An 18,834-nucleotide genomic window follows, 5' to 3' on the forward strand; every position below is an offset into this window, starting at 1 on the left:
TGAAGTTCTATGTTCTATATGCTCTATTGGAAACAATACAGCAATAGAAATTAAGGCTATAGTTTAAGAATTTCCTTAGCTACACTATCTTCCGTTTCCTGTTATTCTGTTTACTACCTTGAAGTACTTGGTATGATCTGACGGGATGACATGCAAGCAGAAGCTTTTCATTGCATATCCTTACATCTGATGATAATAAACCAGTAACAAATTCACTGAGTATAAAACTACACATACAAAATGCTGGAGGAACATAGCAGGTAAGGCAGCATCAATAGTAAAAAATAAACAGTCAACTTTTTGGGCTGAGACCCTTCTTCAGGACTGGAAAGAAAGGAGGAAATGCCAGAATAAGAAGGTGGAGTTGGGGAAGAAGTGCAAGCGAAGGTGAAGCCAGGTGGGTGCGGGAGGGCGGGGATAAACCACAAAGCTGGGAAGTGATAGGTGGAAAAGGTAAAGGGCTGGAGAAGAAGGAGTCTGATAGGAGAGGAGAGTGGATCATGGAAGAAAGGGAAAGAGGAGGGGGCACCGGGGGGGGGGGGGTGATAGGCAGTTGAAGAAAAGTGATGAGGCCAGAGTGGGGAATTGAAGAAGTGGGAATGGGGAAAAAACTTACCTGAAGTTGGAGAAATTGATGTTCATGCCATCAGATTGGAGACTATGTAGACAGAATATAAGGAGTTGCTCCTCCAACCTGAGAGTGGCCTCATCACAGCAGAAGAGGAGTCAATGGACTGACCTGTCAGAACAGGAATTAAAATGGTTGGTCACAAGGAAATCCTGCTTTTTGCAGATGAAGTGGAGGTGCACTGAATACAATACACTTTGGGGATGGCAGTAGATTTCAGAATAATTCAAGTTCACTGATTAACTCCAATTTCAACTCTCTTGAATTGCATTTGTTATGTTTTGTAACTTCAAAACATGAAACTAATTCAAAGGAAGACACAGGAGTCTGAAATGAAAATTGAAGTTTGTGTACTTTAAGTGAGGTGTGCTTTAATTATGTGGTAGAGTTATAGATGCATGCTATTCACATACTTTGACATATGAATTATTCAAACAATAATGCTCACTGAAACTATATACACACACACACACACACACAAGATTACGCAAATATTACAGAAATATTAAATACACACTGGTATTATTCCCCTGCTCCAGAGTGTATCGATCTATGGTGTCATTCACAATACTGGGTGTAAAACATTAACAGTGTGGTCCTGAAATTTCTTGGCAATAATAATGAGATGGATTTCCTTTTTACTTCAGGTGATTTTGCAGTTCTGCTGCACTCTGGAATTTCTGTCAAGAAATCCATCCTCCTGAACTTTGGCAGTGCCTTGACCGCTTTTATTGGACTATACATAGCACTAGGTGTTGCGACAGATGAAATAGTGCAAGAATGGATATTCACTGTAGCAACAGGCCTCTTCCTTTATGTGGCTCTTGCAGATATGGTACGTATATCAGAATCTGAATCTGAATCAGGTTTAATATCACTGGCATAAGCCATGAAACTTGTTGTTATGTGATAGCATAGTAACAGCAACTGTAAATTAAAGTAAGATGTTCCTGTACCTCCTCCTTGATGGTAGCAATGTGAAGAGGGCATGTCCTGGGTGATGGGGGTATGGGGGGGGGTCCTTAATGATAAATGCTGCCTTTCTGAGGCATCATTCCTTGAAGATATCCCAGATGCTGGGGAGGTTAGTGCCCATGATGGAGCTGGATGTGCTTACAACTTTCTGCAATGTATTTTGATACTGGACAGTAACCCCCCCCCCCCCCACATACCAGACAGTGATGCAACCAATTAGAATGCTCTCCATGGTATATCTGTATAAATTTGTGAGTGTATTCGGTGAAATACCAAATCTCCTCAAACTCCTAATGAAATATAGTCAATCTCATGCTTCCTTTGGAACTTCATTAATATGTTGGGCCCAGGATAGATCTTCAAAATTGTTGGCACCCAGGAACCTGAAATTGCTCACTTCTGAACCCTCTACGACGACTGGTGTGCATTCCCTCGTCTTACCCTTTCTGAAGTCCACAATCAAATCTTTGGTCTTACTGACATTGAGTGCAAGGTTCTTGCTGCAACACCACTCAACTAGGTGATTTATCTTGCTCCTGAGTGCTTTCTTATCACAATCTGAAACTCTGCCAACAATACTTGTGTTGTCAGCAAATTTATAGCATTTGAACTGTGCCCAGCCACAGAGTCTATGTATATTTGTGTTCCACACACTCTATGTTTTAGGAACAGCTTCTTCTCCTCTCCCATCAGCTTTCTAAATGGTCCGTGAACACTACATCACCATTCCCTCTCATTTGCTCTACTTATTTGTTTTTTATATATTTCTTGTTGTAACTTAATTTATTTTTTTATGTATTGCACTGTACTGCTGCTGTAAAACTAGTTCAAGTTTATTGTCATTCACTGTACACACATATACCACCAAATGAAACAACATTCCTCCAGATCAAGGCGCACAACACAGTGTATAACTCACACAAAACACATGAAGTAATATTACCACAATAAGTTAACAAAGAGTAGAACAACAAATTTCACAATATAGGAGAGTGATAAACCTGATTCTAATTCTAATGTGTTAAAGATTATTGTTGCTCACAATTAGATTGGAGTTCATGTATAATGAAGAAAGCACACACTAAATGTACAGACAATTAACATTAATTACATTGCCATGAGCTTACAATCATCATTCCGCCCAATAATCTTAGGACTGTATCAATAACCATAAGAGATTCTGCAGATGCTGGAAATCCAGAGTAACACACACAAAATACTGGAGAAGGTCAGCAGGTCAGATAGCATAGAAGTCATTGATTCTATTATGGTTATTCTTCTGTAGATTTATTGAGTACAGTCCAAAAGAAAATTAATCTCAGGGTTGTACATGGTGACATGTGTGCACTTTAATAATAAATTTACTTTGAACTTTGAACCAGGTTATACATCAATGAGCAGCTAGCAAGATGAAGGAGCAGGACGGGACCAGAAAGTGGGGTTAAACCGTAAAACTGCACACAGAGGAGCAGATTTGATTAGGAAACAGGCTGGGGTGGGGAACAACATAAACACAATAGATTCTGCAGATACCTTGAGCAATACACACAAAATGCTGGAAGAATTCAGCAAGTCAGGCAGCATCAATGGGGGGAGTAAACAGCTGATGTTTCAGGCTGAGACCCTTCATCAGGACTGGAAAAGAAGGGGACAGAAGCCAGAATATAAGATGGGGGAGGGGAAGGAGTACAAGCTGGCAGATGATAGGTGAAACCAGGTCAGTTATTATTCCAATCTAAGAATTTTCTTGCAACTAGATATACTTTCTACTGTCACATTTATAGATTACTGTCTCACAATGGTGGGTTCTCTTGAGAGCTTCGTGTTTTAAAATTAATTGGCCAACAATGTTTGTGTCCATTAGTAGGAGTAACTGTAGGGCCCTCTCCACCTACCCCTTCTTCCTTTTTTCATTCTTCACTCTGGCTCCTCCTCACCCCTTCTCTTTCCCTCACCTGTCCACCTCCTCCCTCTTCTTTTCCCCCATGGTCCACTGTCCTCTCCTATCAGATTTCTTCTTCTTCAGCCCTTTTCCTCTTTCATTGATCACCTTGTAGCATCTCATTTCATCCCTCTATCCCCCATCTACCCACAGGCATTGCTGACTAAATAATTTTACAAGTTACTTATGAGATACCAAAATTGTGAGACAGTAACCAAGAAATCTGATCTTAGAAGATGCATCTAGTTGTGAGAAAATTCTTATACTGGAATAACAGAATTTAAGGACTCTTAAACTTAAACGCTGCTCATTCCATTGCCAGCATGCGGTGTAATAACATATCACATTCAAGTATTCTACCAATAAGTTTGCTAGGGTGAAAAATCCTTATTTTTTTTATTCATTTTTTCCTTTAGATTCCAGAGATGATGGAAGCAAAGAGCAAAAATCCCTGGATTTTATTCCTTCTGCAAAATTTGGGATTATTGGTCGGCTGGACAATCTTACTCTTATTATCACTTTATGAGGATCAAATTCAATTTGGATAGAGCACAATGCGCCTGCTCTGAATATTTTCTGTAGGTGCAGCGTATATGGTTCTCTTTTTTCAATCTTCACTACTGGACAGTGGGCTGTAGCTGTAAACATGATGGTGGAACATATATAGTCAACCATGTATATTCTGCAAATCCAATTCAATTTTATTTTAAGTGGTACGTGGAGGTATCCCTGGTTCCTAGAAATGTCAGGAAAAGCAGCCATCCATCTCCAGTGGAAAAGATGTGGTATCTGGTGAAAGTTTAGATTGAGCTGTCAGCGCAAGTGATAGATGCAAGTTCAATTGTAACATTGAAGAGAAGTTTGGATAGGTACATGGATGAGAGAGATATGGAGGGCAATGGGTAATGGGACTATGCAGAGGACCAGGTGGGCACAGATTATACAGTGTGGGCTGAAGGGCCATGGCTCTGTGCGATAATACACCATTACTCTAATGGTTACAATATCCAAACAAAAACCCATCTGGTTCAACAAACATTGTTTAGGGAATAAGACCATTAAAAACAGTAGCTGAAATAGGCCATTTGGCCCATCAAAGCCTGCTCCACCATTCCATCAACCCCATTCTCCAGCCTTCTCCCTTTTACCTTTGATACCCTGAATAAACAAGAACTTATCAAACTCTGCTTTAAATATACCCAATAACTTGGCTTCCACAACCATCTGTGGCACTGAATTCCACAGATTCACTACACTCTGAATTCCTCCTCATCTCTGTTTAAATGGATGTGCCTCTTTTCTGAGGCTGTGCACTCTGTTCCTAAACTCCCCCACTATAAGTAACAGCCTCTCCATGTCTACTCTGTCTCAGCCTTTCCATAATCTGTAGTTTTCAATGAGGCATTCTCATTCTTCTAAACTCCAGTGAGTACAGGCCCAGAGCCATTAAACACTCCTCATACATTAACTGTTTCATTCCCAGAATCATTCTCATGAACATCATCTAGACACTCTGCAATGCGAAGATATCGTTTCTTAGATAAGGGGCCCAAAACAATGTTTCATAAAGCCTCAGCATTACATCCTTGCTTTTGTATTGTAGTCCTCTTGAAATGAATAGGAACATTGCGTTTACCTACCTTGCCAACTCAACCTGCAGGTTAACCTTTGGGGAATCCTGCACAAAGACTCCCAAATCCCTTTGCACCTGACTGTTGAATTTTTTCCCTGTTTGGAAAATAGTTTATGCATTTATTCTTTCTACCAAGAATGAAATCTGCTGCAATTAAACAATTGGTCTATATATTAGCCTAGAAACATAGCCAAGTGACAGACTCTGAAAAGCCTGACCTCTAGTTGTATCAAAGCTGCTTAAAAAGTTTCAGTCTAACAACATTGTGAGAGGATCTTCAACAACATTACAATGACAGCTAAACACTTCTTTGAGCACTGAGGTAATATCATGAACTGCTCCATGGCTATAGAATGCAGCCATCGGGCTTCTGGACTGACTTCACTCACCATGGCCCTGAATTGGCTCAGTGGTTGTGGACTCACTTTCAGAGGCTGCAGTTCGTGTTCTGTGTCTTATTTGTTTGCTTTTTTATTGTTTGGACAATGTGTTCCTTTTTCACATATTGGGTGTTTGACAGTCTTTGTTATGTAGGTTTCTTTAATGGTTTATATTATGTTGCTTTGCTTTGTGGCTGCCTACAAAATAAAAGAACCTCAAGGTTATATACAGTGTACATACTTTGATAATAGACGTACTTTGAACTTTGATGGAGTAACAGAAATAATGCTGGTTTAATTTTGCGTTACACTTTCTACACATTAGCTAACACGTTTCCCAGAAATATTCACCAACAAACAGAGCCCATATCCTATATCTCAAAACACCAAATCAAACCAAGTTTAATTATCATTCAAACCATATGTGGATACATACGGTCAAACAAGACAGCGTTCCTCTTGGGTCAAGGTGCATTACATACATTCAAAGTAGCGAGAGAGAAAAAAAACGGACACACACATCATTACACAAGAAAACACATATATAGTCCAAGTCTCTGAGAGGCATGCAATTGATGGTACAGCTCTTGGCAATCCAGCCTGTCATTCCATCAATTGACCATCGGGGGCAGCACTGATGGGAGAGGCCAGCTGCCAACTGAGCATGGACGCCACACTACACTGCCTCTAGGGTCTTCTCACCGCTACAACTGAGGCCACGCTGCTGCCTCATCACCTGTCTCACCACCAAACAAAGGAAATGGGCTTTGGCATCTTACATTATCAATGTCCAACAGAGTCTTGTGATCGCAAGATAGTTTCTCACTGTAACATTGCCCACTGCCTTCATGCACCAATGCTGATGTCTTCCAGTAGCCAGCAGTAACATGGTTTGCACTTAATTCAGCTCTTCTGAACCTTCACCGGCTGACTGCCAGCTTCTCCTTCTCTGACCTGAGTGCTGGCTTCTCCTTCTCCAACCCGAGCACTGGCTTCTCCTTCTCCAACTCATCCACTGTTTCCTTCGATGCCTCGGCTGGCTGCTCCAAACACTGTGTTATGAATGTACCACAGCTCTGAGGGGCCGAAGGGTGCGGGGTAGCCCCCTCCTTTGTGAGAATCACAAGAGCATTATTGGGTTGGGTCAGAAGACCCAGGAAATGAGAGAGAGAGACATGGCCATTGTCTCCTGGAGACAACGTTTGTGGATTGGGGACTATGCTACTTGCAAGCCCTTGGGCAAAGTGGGCTGGTTGAGAGAGAGATTGCATCACCCCAACCTGATTGACATCTACTACCCGGCGGGTTAAGATAAAAGGGGGGGCAGTAGGGACAGCCCCTCAGACGCACCAGAAGAAACGCTAGCGATCCCGTAATAGCGGGAAGCCATGTGCGTTCGGTTCCCTTGCCTGGGGGCTGGTGGCTAGTACCACAGAAAATGACTTGGAACTAACAACGGGGAACCAACTCCCCCGACTCAACGGATTGGCCTCATAAAAGACCCGGGCAAGTTTAAAACAGTCTCTCTTAAACTCAAAGAGCTGCAGCTTGAAAGGACAGTGACTTTTATCTTTCCATCGGACAATACAATATCCCCGACAAACGATAGAGCTATTGCTTAATTGATGATTATTATGATACCCGCGCTTAGATTTAGTATTGACGATGTATATTATTTGAATGTCTGTATTAATCTTATTTTTGTGCCCCTTTATAAATAAAGACTTTTAAAAATAGTACCATCAGACTTCAATGGACCTCTCTATCTTTGCTGGTAAGTGATCCAGTTATGGGAATTTCATAACAACTGAAAAGATCACTGATGCGGTACACATGCTGTACCCATTGTTCTTGGAGTCCTGTACAGTCTTACGATCATACAAAGCACAGTTTAAAAAGAAAAGTGCGCTTTTGTTTGTTCAACCTTTCTTTGGTCCACAAGATTTCAGACGGCAATGCAGAATTCAAAAATGCCCAGATAGTCCAAAGAACTACTCCAAACTAAAACTGCACCTAAAGTATAAACACTGTACAAGAGGTCTTGCAGGTGTTGGAATCTTGAACAACACACACAAAAAGACGGGTCTTGGCCCGAAGCGTCGACTGTTTATTCCTCTCCAGAGGTGCTGTCTGATCTGCTGAATTCCTCCAGCATCTTGTGTGTGTTACACTACATTCAAAATGTCCATCACAAACATAAATATGTTCAATAAGTTGACCATCCATAGGATCAAGATATTTTGGTGTTTTCACCTCGGTTTAGAAACGGCCGCATATCTCATCCATGATGCTTTAACTGATGGGTAGAGAAATGTTTCTCTAATCACATTTCTAATTTACACAGGTTTTAATTTACATTAACATATAGGGAAGAGGAGAAGAAAAAGGCCATTGGCACCCTGACCTGCTGCACAATTTAGTAAAACTATGGTTGACATACCTTTCCTGCTCTCCATGAATACAGCTAAATGACACAGCTTTCTTTTGGGACCAAGTTGCAAAACATACACAGCACAAAGCATGTATAACATAGGAAGTAAACATACAGTCACGCAAATAAATATATTTAAAAAATATACAGCATCATCATCATCATTATTGCCATGTCGTATGACATGAGCAGTCATGGTCTCCTCGCCATGGTTGTTCTTGGTAGGTTTTTCTACAGAAGTGGTTTGCCACTGCCTTCTTCTGGGCATTGTCTTTACATGATGGATGACCCCAGTTATTATCATTACTCTTCAGAGATTGTCTCCCTGGTGTCAATGGTCACATAACCAGGTGATATGCACCATCTGCTCATACGACCATCCACCACCTTCTCCCATGGCTTCACCTAACCCTGACTGGGCGGCTAAGCAGGTGTTACACCTTGACCTGCAGGCTAGTGGAGGGAAGGACCGCCTTATATCTCCCTTGGTAGAGATGTATTTCCAGCCAGCTATCAAAATTGATGGTGCATGGGTGCTATTGGCAACAAAAAAAGCAATTCTTGGCAGTCTATAGATGAACATACACATGCTTGCTATCCAGCTTGTCATTCCACCAATTGAACAGCAGAATGCAGCACTGACGGGAGAGGCCAGCCTCCAAACAAGCATGGATGATGAGCTATACCACCCCTGGCATGTCCTCTCCTAAACTGCTGCAACAGGCAAGCCCACAGCCTGAGGCTTGCCTCACTACGACCGAGGCCATGCAGCTCCTCCGCTACCTATCGAACCAATAAATGAGAGTTACGTTATCAATGAGGCAATAAATGAGGGTTTTGCAATGACAGGAGAAACGCCCAAGACTATCATTCGCTGTTAGACTGCACACCACCCTTGTTCACTGACTCCAATGCCTTTGATGCCCTCCTGTCACAGGCAGTAACACAGTCTATACCGGCTCGCTCCCTATATCCTTTAATTCCCTTGCAGGCTAAAAGTCTGTCAGTCTATCAATTGACAATAGGTGCAGAAGTAGACCATTCGGCCCTTCGAGCCTGCACCGCCATTTTGAGATCACGGCTGAACAACTACTATCAATACCCGGTTCCTGCCTTGTCCCCATATCCCTTGATTCCCCTATCCATACCTATCTAGCTCCTTCTTGAAAGCATCCAGAGAATTGGCCTCCACTACCTTCCAAGGCAGTGCATTCCAGACCCCCACAACTCTCTGGGAGAAGAAGTTTTTCCTTAACTCTGTCCTAAATGACCTACCCCTTATTCTCAAACCATGCCCTTTAGTACTGGACTCTACCAGCATCTGGAACATATTTCCTGCCTCTATCTTGTCCAATCCCTTAATAATCTTACATGTTTCAATCAGATCCCCTCTCAATCTATTTAATTCCAGCGTGTACAAGCCCAGTCTCTCTAACCTCTCTGCGTAAGACAGTTCAGACATCCCAGGAATTAACCTCGTGAATCTACGCTGCACTTCCTCTACAGCTAGGATGTCCTTCCTTAACCCTGGAGACCAAAACTGTACACAATACTCCAGGTGTGGTCTCACCAGGGCCCTGTACAAATGCAAGAGGATTTCCTGTCTTGACTCAATGATTCAACAAATAAGTTCAAAGAGTCAAAACTCTGAGAGATGAAATTCCTCATCTCCGTATGAAATGGGCAACCACTATTCTAAAACTATAATCCCTAGATCTGGATACTTTTATGGGGGGGGGGCAGGGGGAACAACATACTCAGCATTCACCCTGTCAATTCCCCTAAGAATCAGATAATATTTCCTTTTTCTATATTCATGTGAGATTTGGTACAACTTGCTCAGTCTTTCTTCTTACATCCATCCCTGCAGTCAACCTAAGGAATCTTCTCCGCAACGCCTCCAAAACAGGCGTTACCTTCCTTAAATGTGGAGACCTGTATACGTTGTTTATTAGCTGCAACAATACATTACAATAGAAACTATAAATTTCAATAAGTAGTATATATTATCAAAGATAAAATTAAATAAGTAGTGCAAAAAAAGAAGAAAAAATACTGAGGTAGTGTTCATGGGTTCATTGTCCTTTCAGAAATCTGACGGCAGTGGGGAAAGGGCAGTTCCTGGAATGTTGAGTGTGTGTCTTCAGGCACCTGTACCTTCTCCTTGATGGAAGCAATGAGAAGAGGGCATGTCCTGGCTGATGGGGCTCCCCAAAGATGGATGCTGTCTTCTTGAGGGATTGTCCTTTGAAGGTGTCCTGGATGCTGGGGAGGATAGTGCCCCTGATGGAGGTGGCAGAGTTTACAGCTCTTTTCACTCCATACCAGATGGTGATGCAAACAGTTAGAATGCTCCCCATGGTACATGTCCAGAAATTTTTTGGTGACATACCAATTCTTCTCAAACTCATAATGAAGTATAGCTGCTGTTGTGCCTTCTTTGTAATTGCTTCAATATGTTGGGCCCTGGATAGATCCTCACCCAGGATCTCACATTTTCCATTTCTGATCCCTTGAAGAACAGAAAAAGAAGTGTGTGTTCCCTCCACTTCCCCTTCCTGAAATCCACATATTCTTGTGATGTGCATTAGATTATTACCATTTACTTTTTCAAAGACTGTTGTAATTTCTCTACTATATTAAACAATTGTATATGAAGTAGTTGTATGTCCCTCCATTCAGGAAACAATATGAGTTAAAGGGGAAGACACAGATTAAACAGTCATTTCACCTTATCTCAACCCTTGCAGTATATAAACACAAGAGCAAGAAAATCTGCAGATGCTGGAAATCCAAGCCAAACACACAAAATGCTGGACGAACTCAGCAGGCTAGGCAGCATCTATGGAAAAGAGTGACCAGTTGATTTGTCGAGCCAGCTCTTCATAAGGACAGGGAAAAAAAAGTCAGGGTAAGAAGTTGGGGAGAGGGTTGGAAAAGGAACAAGGTGGCAGGTGATAGGCGAAACCAGGTGAAGGGGAGGAAAGAGCTGGGAAGTTGAGTAGTGAAAGAGATAAAGGGCTGGAGAAGGGGGAATCTGATAGGAGAGGACAGAAGACCATGGAAGAAAAGGACGGGGGAGGAGAACTAAAAAAAAGGTGAATCAGAGAGGCAGGGAAGGGGCTAAGATGAGAGAGGTATATGGGAATGGTGGTGAAGGGGGTGGGAGGTGAGGAATATCAAATCATGAGGGGAATAGATCAGATCAATGTAAGTGTAGTACCCCTGAAAAAGGGATATGATAAATGAAATGTAGATATGCTATATCCATGCATCAGTCAGTTTATGGAATGACTACGGTGTGTACTGTCCCTCCCCAGCTATTAGTAATCAATTGCGTGCTGAAGATTGAATGCAAACCCTTACAAGTAGATGACAGCTTCAGTGTTCAATACTATAAAGATATACCTTGCATAGATTCTCAGAATTTTCAACTAAACCAATTTGCATGCTTTTCAAGTAATATCCCTTTTTTCTCACCATGAAATATTAAAAACATAGAAATTTACAGCAAATTATAGGCCCTTTGGCCCACAATGTTGTGCCAACCATGTTACCTACTCTGGAAACTGGCTAGAATTTCCCTAGTGCATAGCCCTCTATTTTTCTAAGCTCCATGTACCAATCTAAGAGGCTCTTAAAATACCCTGTTGTTTCCACTTCCACCACTGTCATTGGCAGTGCATTCCACACACCCACCACTCTCTGTTAAAAACTTAATTCTGATATCCCCTCTGTACCTATTTCCAAGCACCTTAAAACAATGCCTCATGAAATAAATTAACTCTTTAAAAAAAACTATAACTAAATTGAACAGATTTCAACCTTTTCCACAGAGTTTGGGCAAGAGTACAACTAGAGGTCATGGGTTAAGGGTGAAACTTGAAATGTTTAAGGGGAACACGAGGGAATTCTTCACTCAGGGGGTGGTGTGAGTGTGAAACGAGCTGCCAGCGCGATTCAGGTTACCCTGTTATTGGAAGGACACTGTCAAACTGGAGAAGGTGCTGAAGAAATATGTGAATACGTTATCTGGACTAGTGAGCCTGAGGTCAGTATCAGAACAGGTTTGGTATTACTGGCACATGTCGAAAAAATTTGTTTTGCGGCAGCTGTATATTGCTTTTTCTGATTTCGTCAATATCTGACGGTGATACAAACCAATGTTCCGCACGAAATCCGTGCAATTTGAATTAGCCTCCCAAACAAAACGTGTCACCATTTTCCTCTCCGCAAGCGAGAGAACGAGATGCCGCCGGTGGCGCGCGTCCGCAAGCCGGCTGTCTGCGCATGTGCAACGCGAAAAGCCGGCGTCTCCATCGCTTGGTATCGCGAGATCTCGGCTCGGCGAGGTGGGGGTGGGCAGAGCGGTTAGCATGGCGGCGCCGTTCAGTGGCTCCCAGTCAATGAGACACAGTTGATGCTCCGCACGCCCGCCGCCCTCGGAGAAGTGACCCTCCCCGGTGTGGGGAGGCAGGATTTGTGCTGCTAACTAGCGGGCTCTGGTGGTAAGTGAGTCGGGGAATTTACAAGCAACCGGCGCGGTGCCTCGGCCGCGTCTCCCCATTTGGTGGGGGGAGGTGGTCAGGGATGCTCGGTCTGTGGTGACAGGAGCCCTACCGGCCACAGAATCACAAGGGTCCGGGGATATAACCATGCAGTCCATGTGCGATCACGCAGCGTTTAACTCTCAGGATTGTAGGAATTGGGGCCCCTCGTGCAAGGGCAGATCAGAATGAAATGTATTATCACTGACGTCAAATCTGTTGTTTTGCGTTAGCGTTCAGTGTAAAATCAAAAATAAACTGCAAATTGCTCAAAAATAAGTAGTACCTACAATGGATAACGACGTAGTGTTCATGGACCGATCAGAAGTCTCATGTTGGAGGGGAAGCTGTGCTGAGTGGGTCCTGAGGAGGTTCACAAGAATGATGCTGAGTTGAAAGGCTTAGCGTGTGATGGTTTTGGGCCTGTACTCGATTTAGCTCAGAAGGATGAGTGGGTATCTCATTAGAAATCCTACCGGATTGTGTATGTGCAGATGATGTTTCCGTAATGGGAGAGTCTGGGATCTGAGGGCACAGCATCAAAATAGAGGTTCGTCCCTTTAAAACTGAGATAAGAGAACTTTTCCAGCCAGAAGGGCCGTATCTGGAATTTGTTGCCACAGTGGGTTGTAGGTTGTTAATCATGGGGTGTAAATCAAGGCTGAAGTTGATAGGTCTTGATGGATGAAGGAGTTAAAGTTTATGGGGAGAATTTAGGGGGGGAAATCAGCCATGATTTGAGTATACTCGCTGTGCCAAAAGGCCTAATTCTGTTCCTTTGTCATATGATGTAGAAGTGGGGAGGGTATGGAGTAGGTTCATTAGCGCGTTGCTTGTGATGGCGCAGTGCATTCATAAGGAGGGACTTGATAGGTGCAATCCATGGTTTAGTAATAGGCAGCCATCAATGCCAGGGGATCATGGGTTTGTGCCTGAGGTGGACTGTGACCTCTCCTGGGTGGGAAGATTTGCCCATGTAGCTGGTTCCCCCTCCCCACGTCACTGATGTAGTCGAAGAGAAGGGCAAGTGCTGATACGGCTTGGCACCAGTGTCGTTCCAGATGTTGCCAGAGTGAAGTTGTAAACAATATCAAACTGCCTTAGGGACCCTGGCTCCAGATTTCTTCCTTGGAGTTCACTCCTGAAGCCTTTCCCATGGGTGGGTATGGCCACAAGGCAGCGGAGGTTTAAAATCAGTTTTCCTTCTCCTGGAGGTGGGGGGGTGGGGGGCTGCTGTCCAAGGCTGACTGATTTTGTGGTGCCAGTGGTCTGTCCGCCTTTGCCCCTTCTCTTGTCAGTAGAAACAATTTTGCTGGGCCTAATAGTTAAGCCACACGTGAAGGCCAGGAGTTGGACTTGGTTGTCAGAGGCTGTTAGAGTCGCACACCATTTGGAATACTTTATAGGTAGTGGGAGCTTATCCCCACTACCACCCCTGGCTATGACAACCCTAGGAAGCTATCCATGGTCTGCTACCCTCCTATTAGATTCCTCCTTCTCTAGCCCTTTATTTCTTTCACCTGTCAGCATCCCAGCTCTTTACTTCATGCTTCCCCCTCTTCTGGTTCCACCTATCACCTACTACCTTGTACTTCTTCCTCCCCATCTCCCACCGTTTTGCTCTGACTTATCATCTTTTTTTTCAGTTGTGTTGAAGGGCCTTGGCTCGAAACGTCGACTATACTCTTTTCCATAGATACTGTGTGACCTTCTGAGGTCCTCTAGCATTTTGTGTGTGTGGCCCATTTATTCCTGTCTGTCAACTAATTATCAATCCATGAAGTATTATTTCCAGTTTTGCGTCCTTCAGTTTTGCACACTGATTTATCAAAATAATAAATTAGCCATGTGGCCATCAGCATCTGGTGCCTGGCATCACTTATAGAAACCAGAACCCGGAGAAACACGCCACTTTCATTATCCCAGGACGATGTTGTAGGGGGGACCTATTTACCCCACAGCAGATCAGTTTGGCAAGTCAGTGTTGGGGAAAAACAGTCATTCCTCTTCCCTTGGGAGCCAGGTAATCTGCTTCCATTCCAGCTCATTGGGTTAGGAGATAGTTGATGAGGTCATTGCTGGACCTGCAGAATTAATCATAGATTGAATAGGAGGTGCTTGGCCGAGGGGGGATTTAAGGAGATATAGTGTTGGGTCTCCATAAGCTTCTAAAATAGATTCCGCAATCTTGTGCCATCCTGAATGTTTCTCTACAGTGCTGTGAAAAAGTCCCAGATATGTATCTGCAGTATTATGGTGCCACATTGACGATGAGGTCAACTGCAGATCGCCAAGGCTAGTGCCAGTTTTAGGAGACTATGTGACACCATCTGGGGGCACAGGGGAATTACTCAAGACCAAGCTGAAAGCCTACTGTGCTATAGCCTTGGTGGTCCTGCAGCTGACCTCGTTGTCAATGCGAACTGCTCGAGAGGGTGCTGCCAAGATATGCGAACTCGTCAACTGCCTGGAGCTGCTAGTCTTCACCAATATGGATGGCTCCACACAGGGTTGATCTGGGGCTGCTTGGTGCAAAACTTCCGTCTTGGTGATGATGAGACCAAAGTTGTTACACACAGTGGAAAATTTGTCAATGATACCCTGCATGTCAGACTCAGAGTTTATGCTGAGAGTGCAGCTGTCAGCAAATAGGAAGTCTCTCAGCACCATCTCTGCGTGTGTAAAACGTGGACTGTGTACATCAGATGTGCGTAGACTGAACCACTTCTACTTGTCATGCTTACGGAATATCATGAACATTAAATAGCAAGACAGAATTCCTGACCCAGAAGCACTGTCTAGCAGACATGTGTTCACACATCGCTGACAAAACATCAATAATCAGGATGTCAGATGATCACATTCACAAGCATTTGTTCTTTGGGGAACTGTCCACAGGAAAGCGCTCTTGTGGTGGTTAGTGAAAACGATTCAAGGACACGCTCAAGGCCCTTGAGATTGATTACACCTCTTGGGAAGATGCAGCCTTGAATTGCTCATCCTGGCCATCAAAGCAACGCTGAACCAAAAGGTAAAGAACACCAGAAAGCTGTTCCTGATGGCCGAGGGGAAGAAGCTGTTCCTGAAATGTTGAGTGTGTGACTTCAGGCTCCTGTACCACCTCCTAGATGGTAGCAATGACAGGGCATGTCCTGGGTAATGGTGTCCTTAATGATGGATACTACCTTTTTGAGGCATCATCTTTTAAAGATGTCCTTGGAGGCTAGTGCCCATGATGAAGCTGGCTGTGTTTACAACTTTGTGCAGCCTTTTCTGATCCTGTGCAGTGACCCCTCCATACCAGACAGTGATGCAACCAGTTAGAATGATCTCCATGGCATCATGATCTGACTTCCCCAAGAGATGACTCCTAATATTTGGGAAGTGATTTCTGTTTCTTGGGTCTTTTTGTGGAACCTTATTGCCATTCTTGGTTTGCAGATGTTAGTGTGAGGCCATTCTGTTATATGTCTTGGTGACTGAGTGGACAGTTTGGAACTGAACATACACATGGAAAAGCATTGTCTGCTCACTGAAGTTGGTGTGACCTTGGTTGTGGTGGGAAGGTAGCTCTTTCCCACTTGTCCTCTAGATTAGTTCTATCATTAAACTTGTTAACAATTTAGTATAATATAGCAATTGAGACTGAGAAAATGGTTGAGGAGATGATTCGGCCTCATTTTTTTGAAAATAAATGAGGGGTGTCCTAATTGAAACCTATCAAATGGTGAAAGGCCTTGATAGAGTGGATGGGACAGTCTAAGACCAGAGGACATGGTCTCAATAGAGGAGCTTCGTTTTAGAATGGAGATGGGGAGGAATTTCTGTGGCCAGAGAGTAGTTGAATCTGGAATTCGTTAACACAAGCAGCTGTGGAGGCCAGGTCTTAATGTATCTCTAAGGCAGAGGTTGATAGATTCTTGAATGGTCAGGGCATGAGGGGATACCGGATATGGGGAGAAGGCATGAGACTGGGGTTGAGAGGAAAATTGGACCAACCATGATATGTTGGAGCAGACTTGATGGGCCAAATGGCCTAATTCTGCTCCTATACCTTATGGTCTTATACCTATTCTCCTCAAACATATAGCTGCTGTTGTGCTTTCTTTGTAATAGCATCAATATGTTGGGCCCAAGGATCGATCTTCAGAGATGTTGATACCCAGGAACTTGAAACTACTCACCATTTCCATTTCTGATCCTTCAAGAGCACTGGTGTGCATTTCGTCGACTTACCCTTTCTGAAGTCCACAATCAATTCCTTGGTCTTACTGAAATTGAGTGAAGGCTATGCTGTGATACCACTCAACCAGGTGATCTGTCTCACTGCTGTTCGCTTCAACGTCACCATCTGAAATTCCGCTGACAAAAGTTGTGCCATCAGCAAATTTATTAAGTGGTATTTGAGCTGTGCATAGCGACACAGTCATGGTTGTAGAGACGGTAGAAAAATGCCTCAGTGCACATGCTTGAAGTCCACCAGTGTTGATTGTCAATGAGGAGGAGATATTTCTGACCTGCGCGGACTGTGTTCTCCCGCTTCAAAAGTCAAGGATCCAGTTGTAGAGTGAGGCACAGAGATCCAGGTTTTGGACCTTTTTTATTAGAACTGAGGGTATGATTGTATTGAACACTGAGGTATTGTTAATTAACAGCAGCCTGATGTAGGTTTTGCTATTGTCCAGGTGATCAAAGGCTGAAGACCAGTGAGATTGCATTCACTGTAGACCTAGTGTGGCAGTAGGCAAATTGCAACAGGTCCAGGTCCTTGCTTAGACTGAATCAGGTTTATTATCACCAGCATGGGTCATGAAATTTGATAATTTAGCAGCAGCAGTACAATGCAATACATGATAATGTAGAAAGAAAAAATAAATGAATCAATTACTTTAAGTATACATATGTATATTAAATAGATTTAAAATAGTGCAACGACAGAAATAATATATATTTGAAAAAAAGTGATGTAGTGTTCATGGGTTCAGTGTCCATTTAGGAATCGGATGGCAGAAGGGAAGAAGCTGCTCCTGAATCGTTGAGTGTGTGACTTCAGGCTTCTGTGCCTCCTTCCCTGATGGTAACAGTGAAAAGAGGGCATGCCCCTGGGTGATGGAGGGGGTCCTTAATAATGGACGTTGACTTTCTGAGACACTGCTCCTTGAAAATGTATTGGATACTACGGAGGCTAGATGGGGCTGACTAATTTTACAAGTTTCTATTGCTTCTTTTGGTCCTGTGCAGTGGCCCTCCCCCCCCCCCCACCCCCACATACCAAACAGTGATGCAGCCTATCAGAATGCTCTCCGCTGTACATCTGTAGAAGTTTTTGAGTGTTTTAGTTGACAAACCTAATCTCTTCAAACTCCTAATGAAATATAGTTGGTGGTGAGTAGGGTACCACAGGGTTCGGTGTTGGGCCCGCAGCTGTTTACCATTTATGTTGATGATTTGGAAGAGAGGACTGGGTATAGTGTAGCAAAATTTGCTGATGACACTAAACTGAGTGGAAAAGCAAAGAAAAGCAAATTGTACAGAAGTACATAGAGAGTCTGCAGAGGGATATAGATAGGTTAAGTGAGTGGACCAACGTCTGGCAGGTGGAATACAACATTGGTAAATGCAAGATCATCCACTTTGGAAGGAATAATAGAAGAGCAGATTATTATTTAAATGGTGAAAGATTGCAGCATGCTGTTGTGCAGAGGGACTTGGGAATGCTTGTTCATGAATTGCAAAAAGTTGGCTTGCAGGTACAACAGGTTATTAAGGGAAATGGAATGTTGGCCTATATTGCCAGAAGGATTGAATTCAAGAGCAGGGAGGTCATGTTGCAACTATACAGGGTACTGGTGAGGCTGCACCTGGGGTACTGTGTGCAGTTCTGGTCTCCATACTTGAGGGAAGATATACTGGCTTTGGAGGTTCAGGAGGTTCACCAGGTTGATTCCAGTGATGAAGGAGAGGTTGAGTCGCCTGGGACTATACTCTCTGGAGTTCAGAAGAATGAGAGGGGATCTTATAGAAACATGCAAAATTTTGAAAGGGATAGATAAGATAGAAGTAGAAAAGTTGTTTCTATTGGTAGGTGAGACTAGAACTAGGGGACATTGCCTCAGGGTGCAGGGGAGAAGATTTAGGACGGAGGTGAGGAAAGTCTTTTTCCTAGAGAGTGGTGAATCTGTGGAATTCTCTGCCCAGGGAAGCAGTTGAAGCTTTTTCACTAAATATATTTAAGGAACAGTTAGATAGGTTTTTACATAGTGGAATTAAGGGCTATGGGGAAAAGGCAGGAAGATGG

The 18,834-nt window shown here is 43.3% G+C and overlaps 2 protein-coding genes across 2 annotated transcripts in view; both read left to right on the forward strand.

Annotated features, from left to right (window-relative positions):
- The window catches only part of slc39a4 (solute carrier family 39 member 4), a 59,134-nt gene extending 53,241 nt beyond the window's left edge, over positions 1-5,893 (forward strand). The window contains exons 11-12 of the mRNA XM_059971303.1: positions 1,276-1,463; positions 3,962-5,893. Of these exons, the coding sequence (XP_059827286.1) occupies positions 1,276-1,463; positions 3,962-4,093 (320 nt within the window). The 3' untranslated portion in view covers positions 4,094-5,893. The remainder of the gene's footprint in view (positions 1-1,275; positions 1,464-3,961) is intronic.
- A 6,445-nt stretch (positions 5,894-12,338) lies between these two features.
- The window catches only part of cpsf1 (cleavage and polyadenylation specific factor 1), a 151,079-nt gene continuing 144,583 nt past the window's right edge, over positions 12,339-18,834 (forward strand). Inside the window, exon 1 of the mRNA XM_059971633.1 lies at positions 12,339-12,497. The gene's annotated coding sequence lies outside the window, so the exon portion shown is untranslated. The remainder of the gene's footprint in view (positions 12,498-18,834) is intronic.

The sequence above is a fragment of the Hypanus sabinus genome, chromosome 6 (assembly GCF_030144855.1).
Source record: "Hypanus sabinus isolate sHypSab1 chromosome 6, sHypSab1.hap1, whole genome shotgun sequence".
NCBI classification, from domain to species: Eukaryota; Metazoa; Chordata; class Chondrichthyes; order Myliobatiformes; family Dasyatidae; genus Hypanus; species Hypanus sabinus.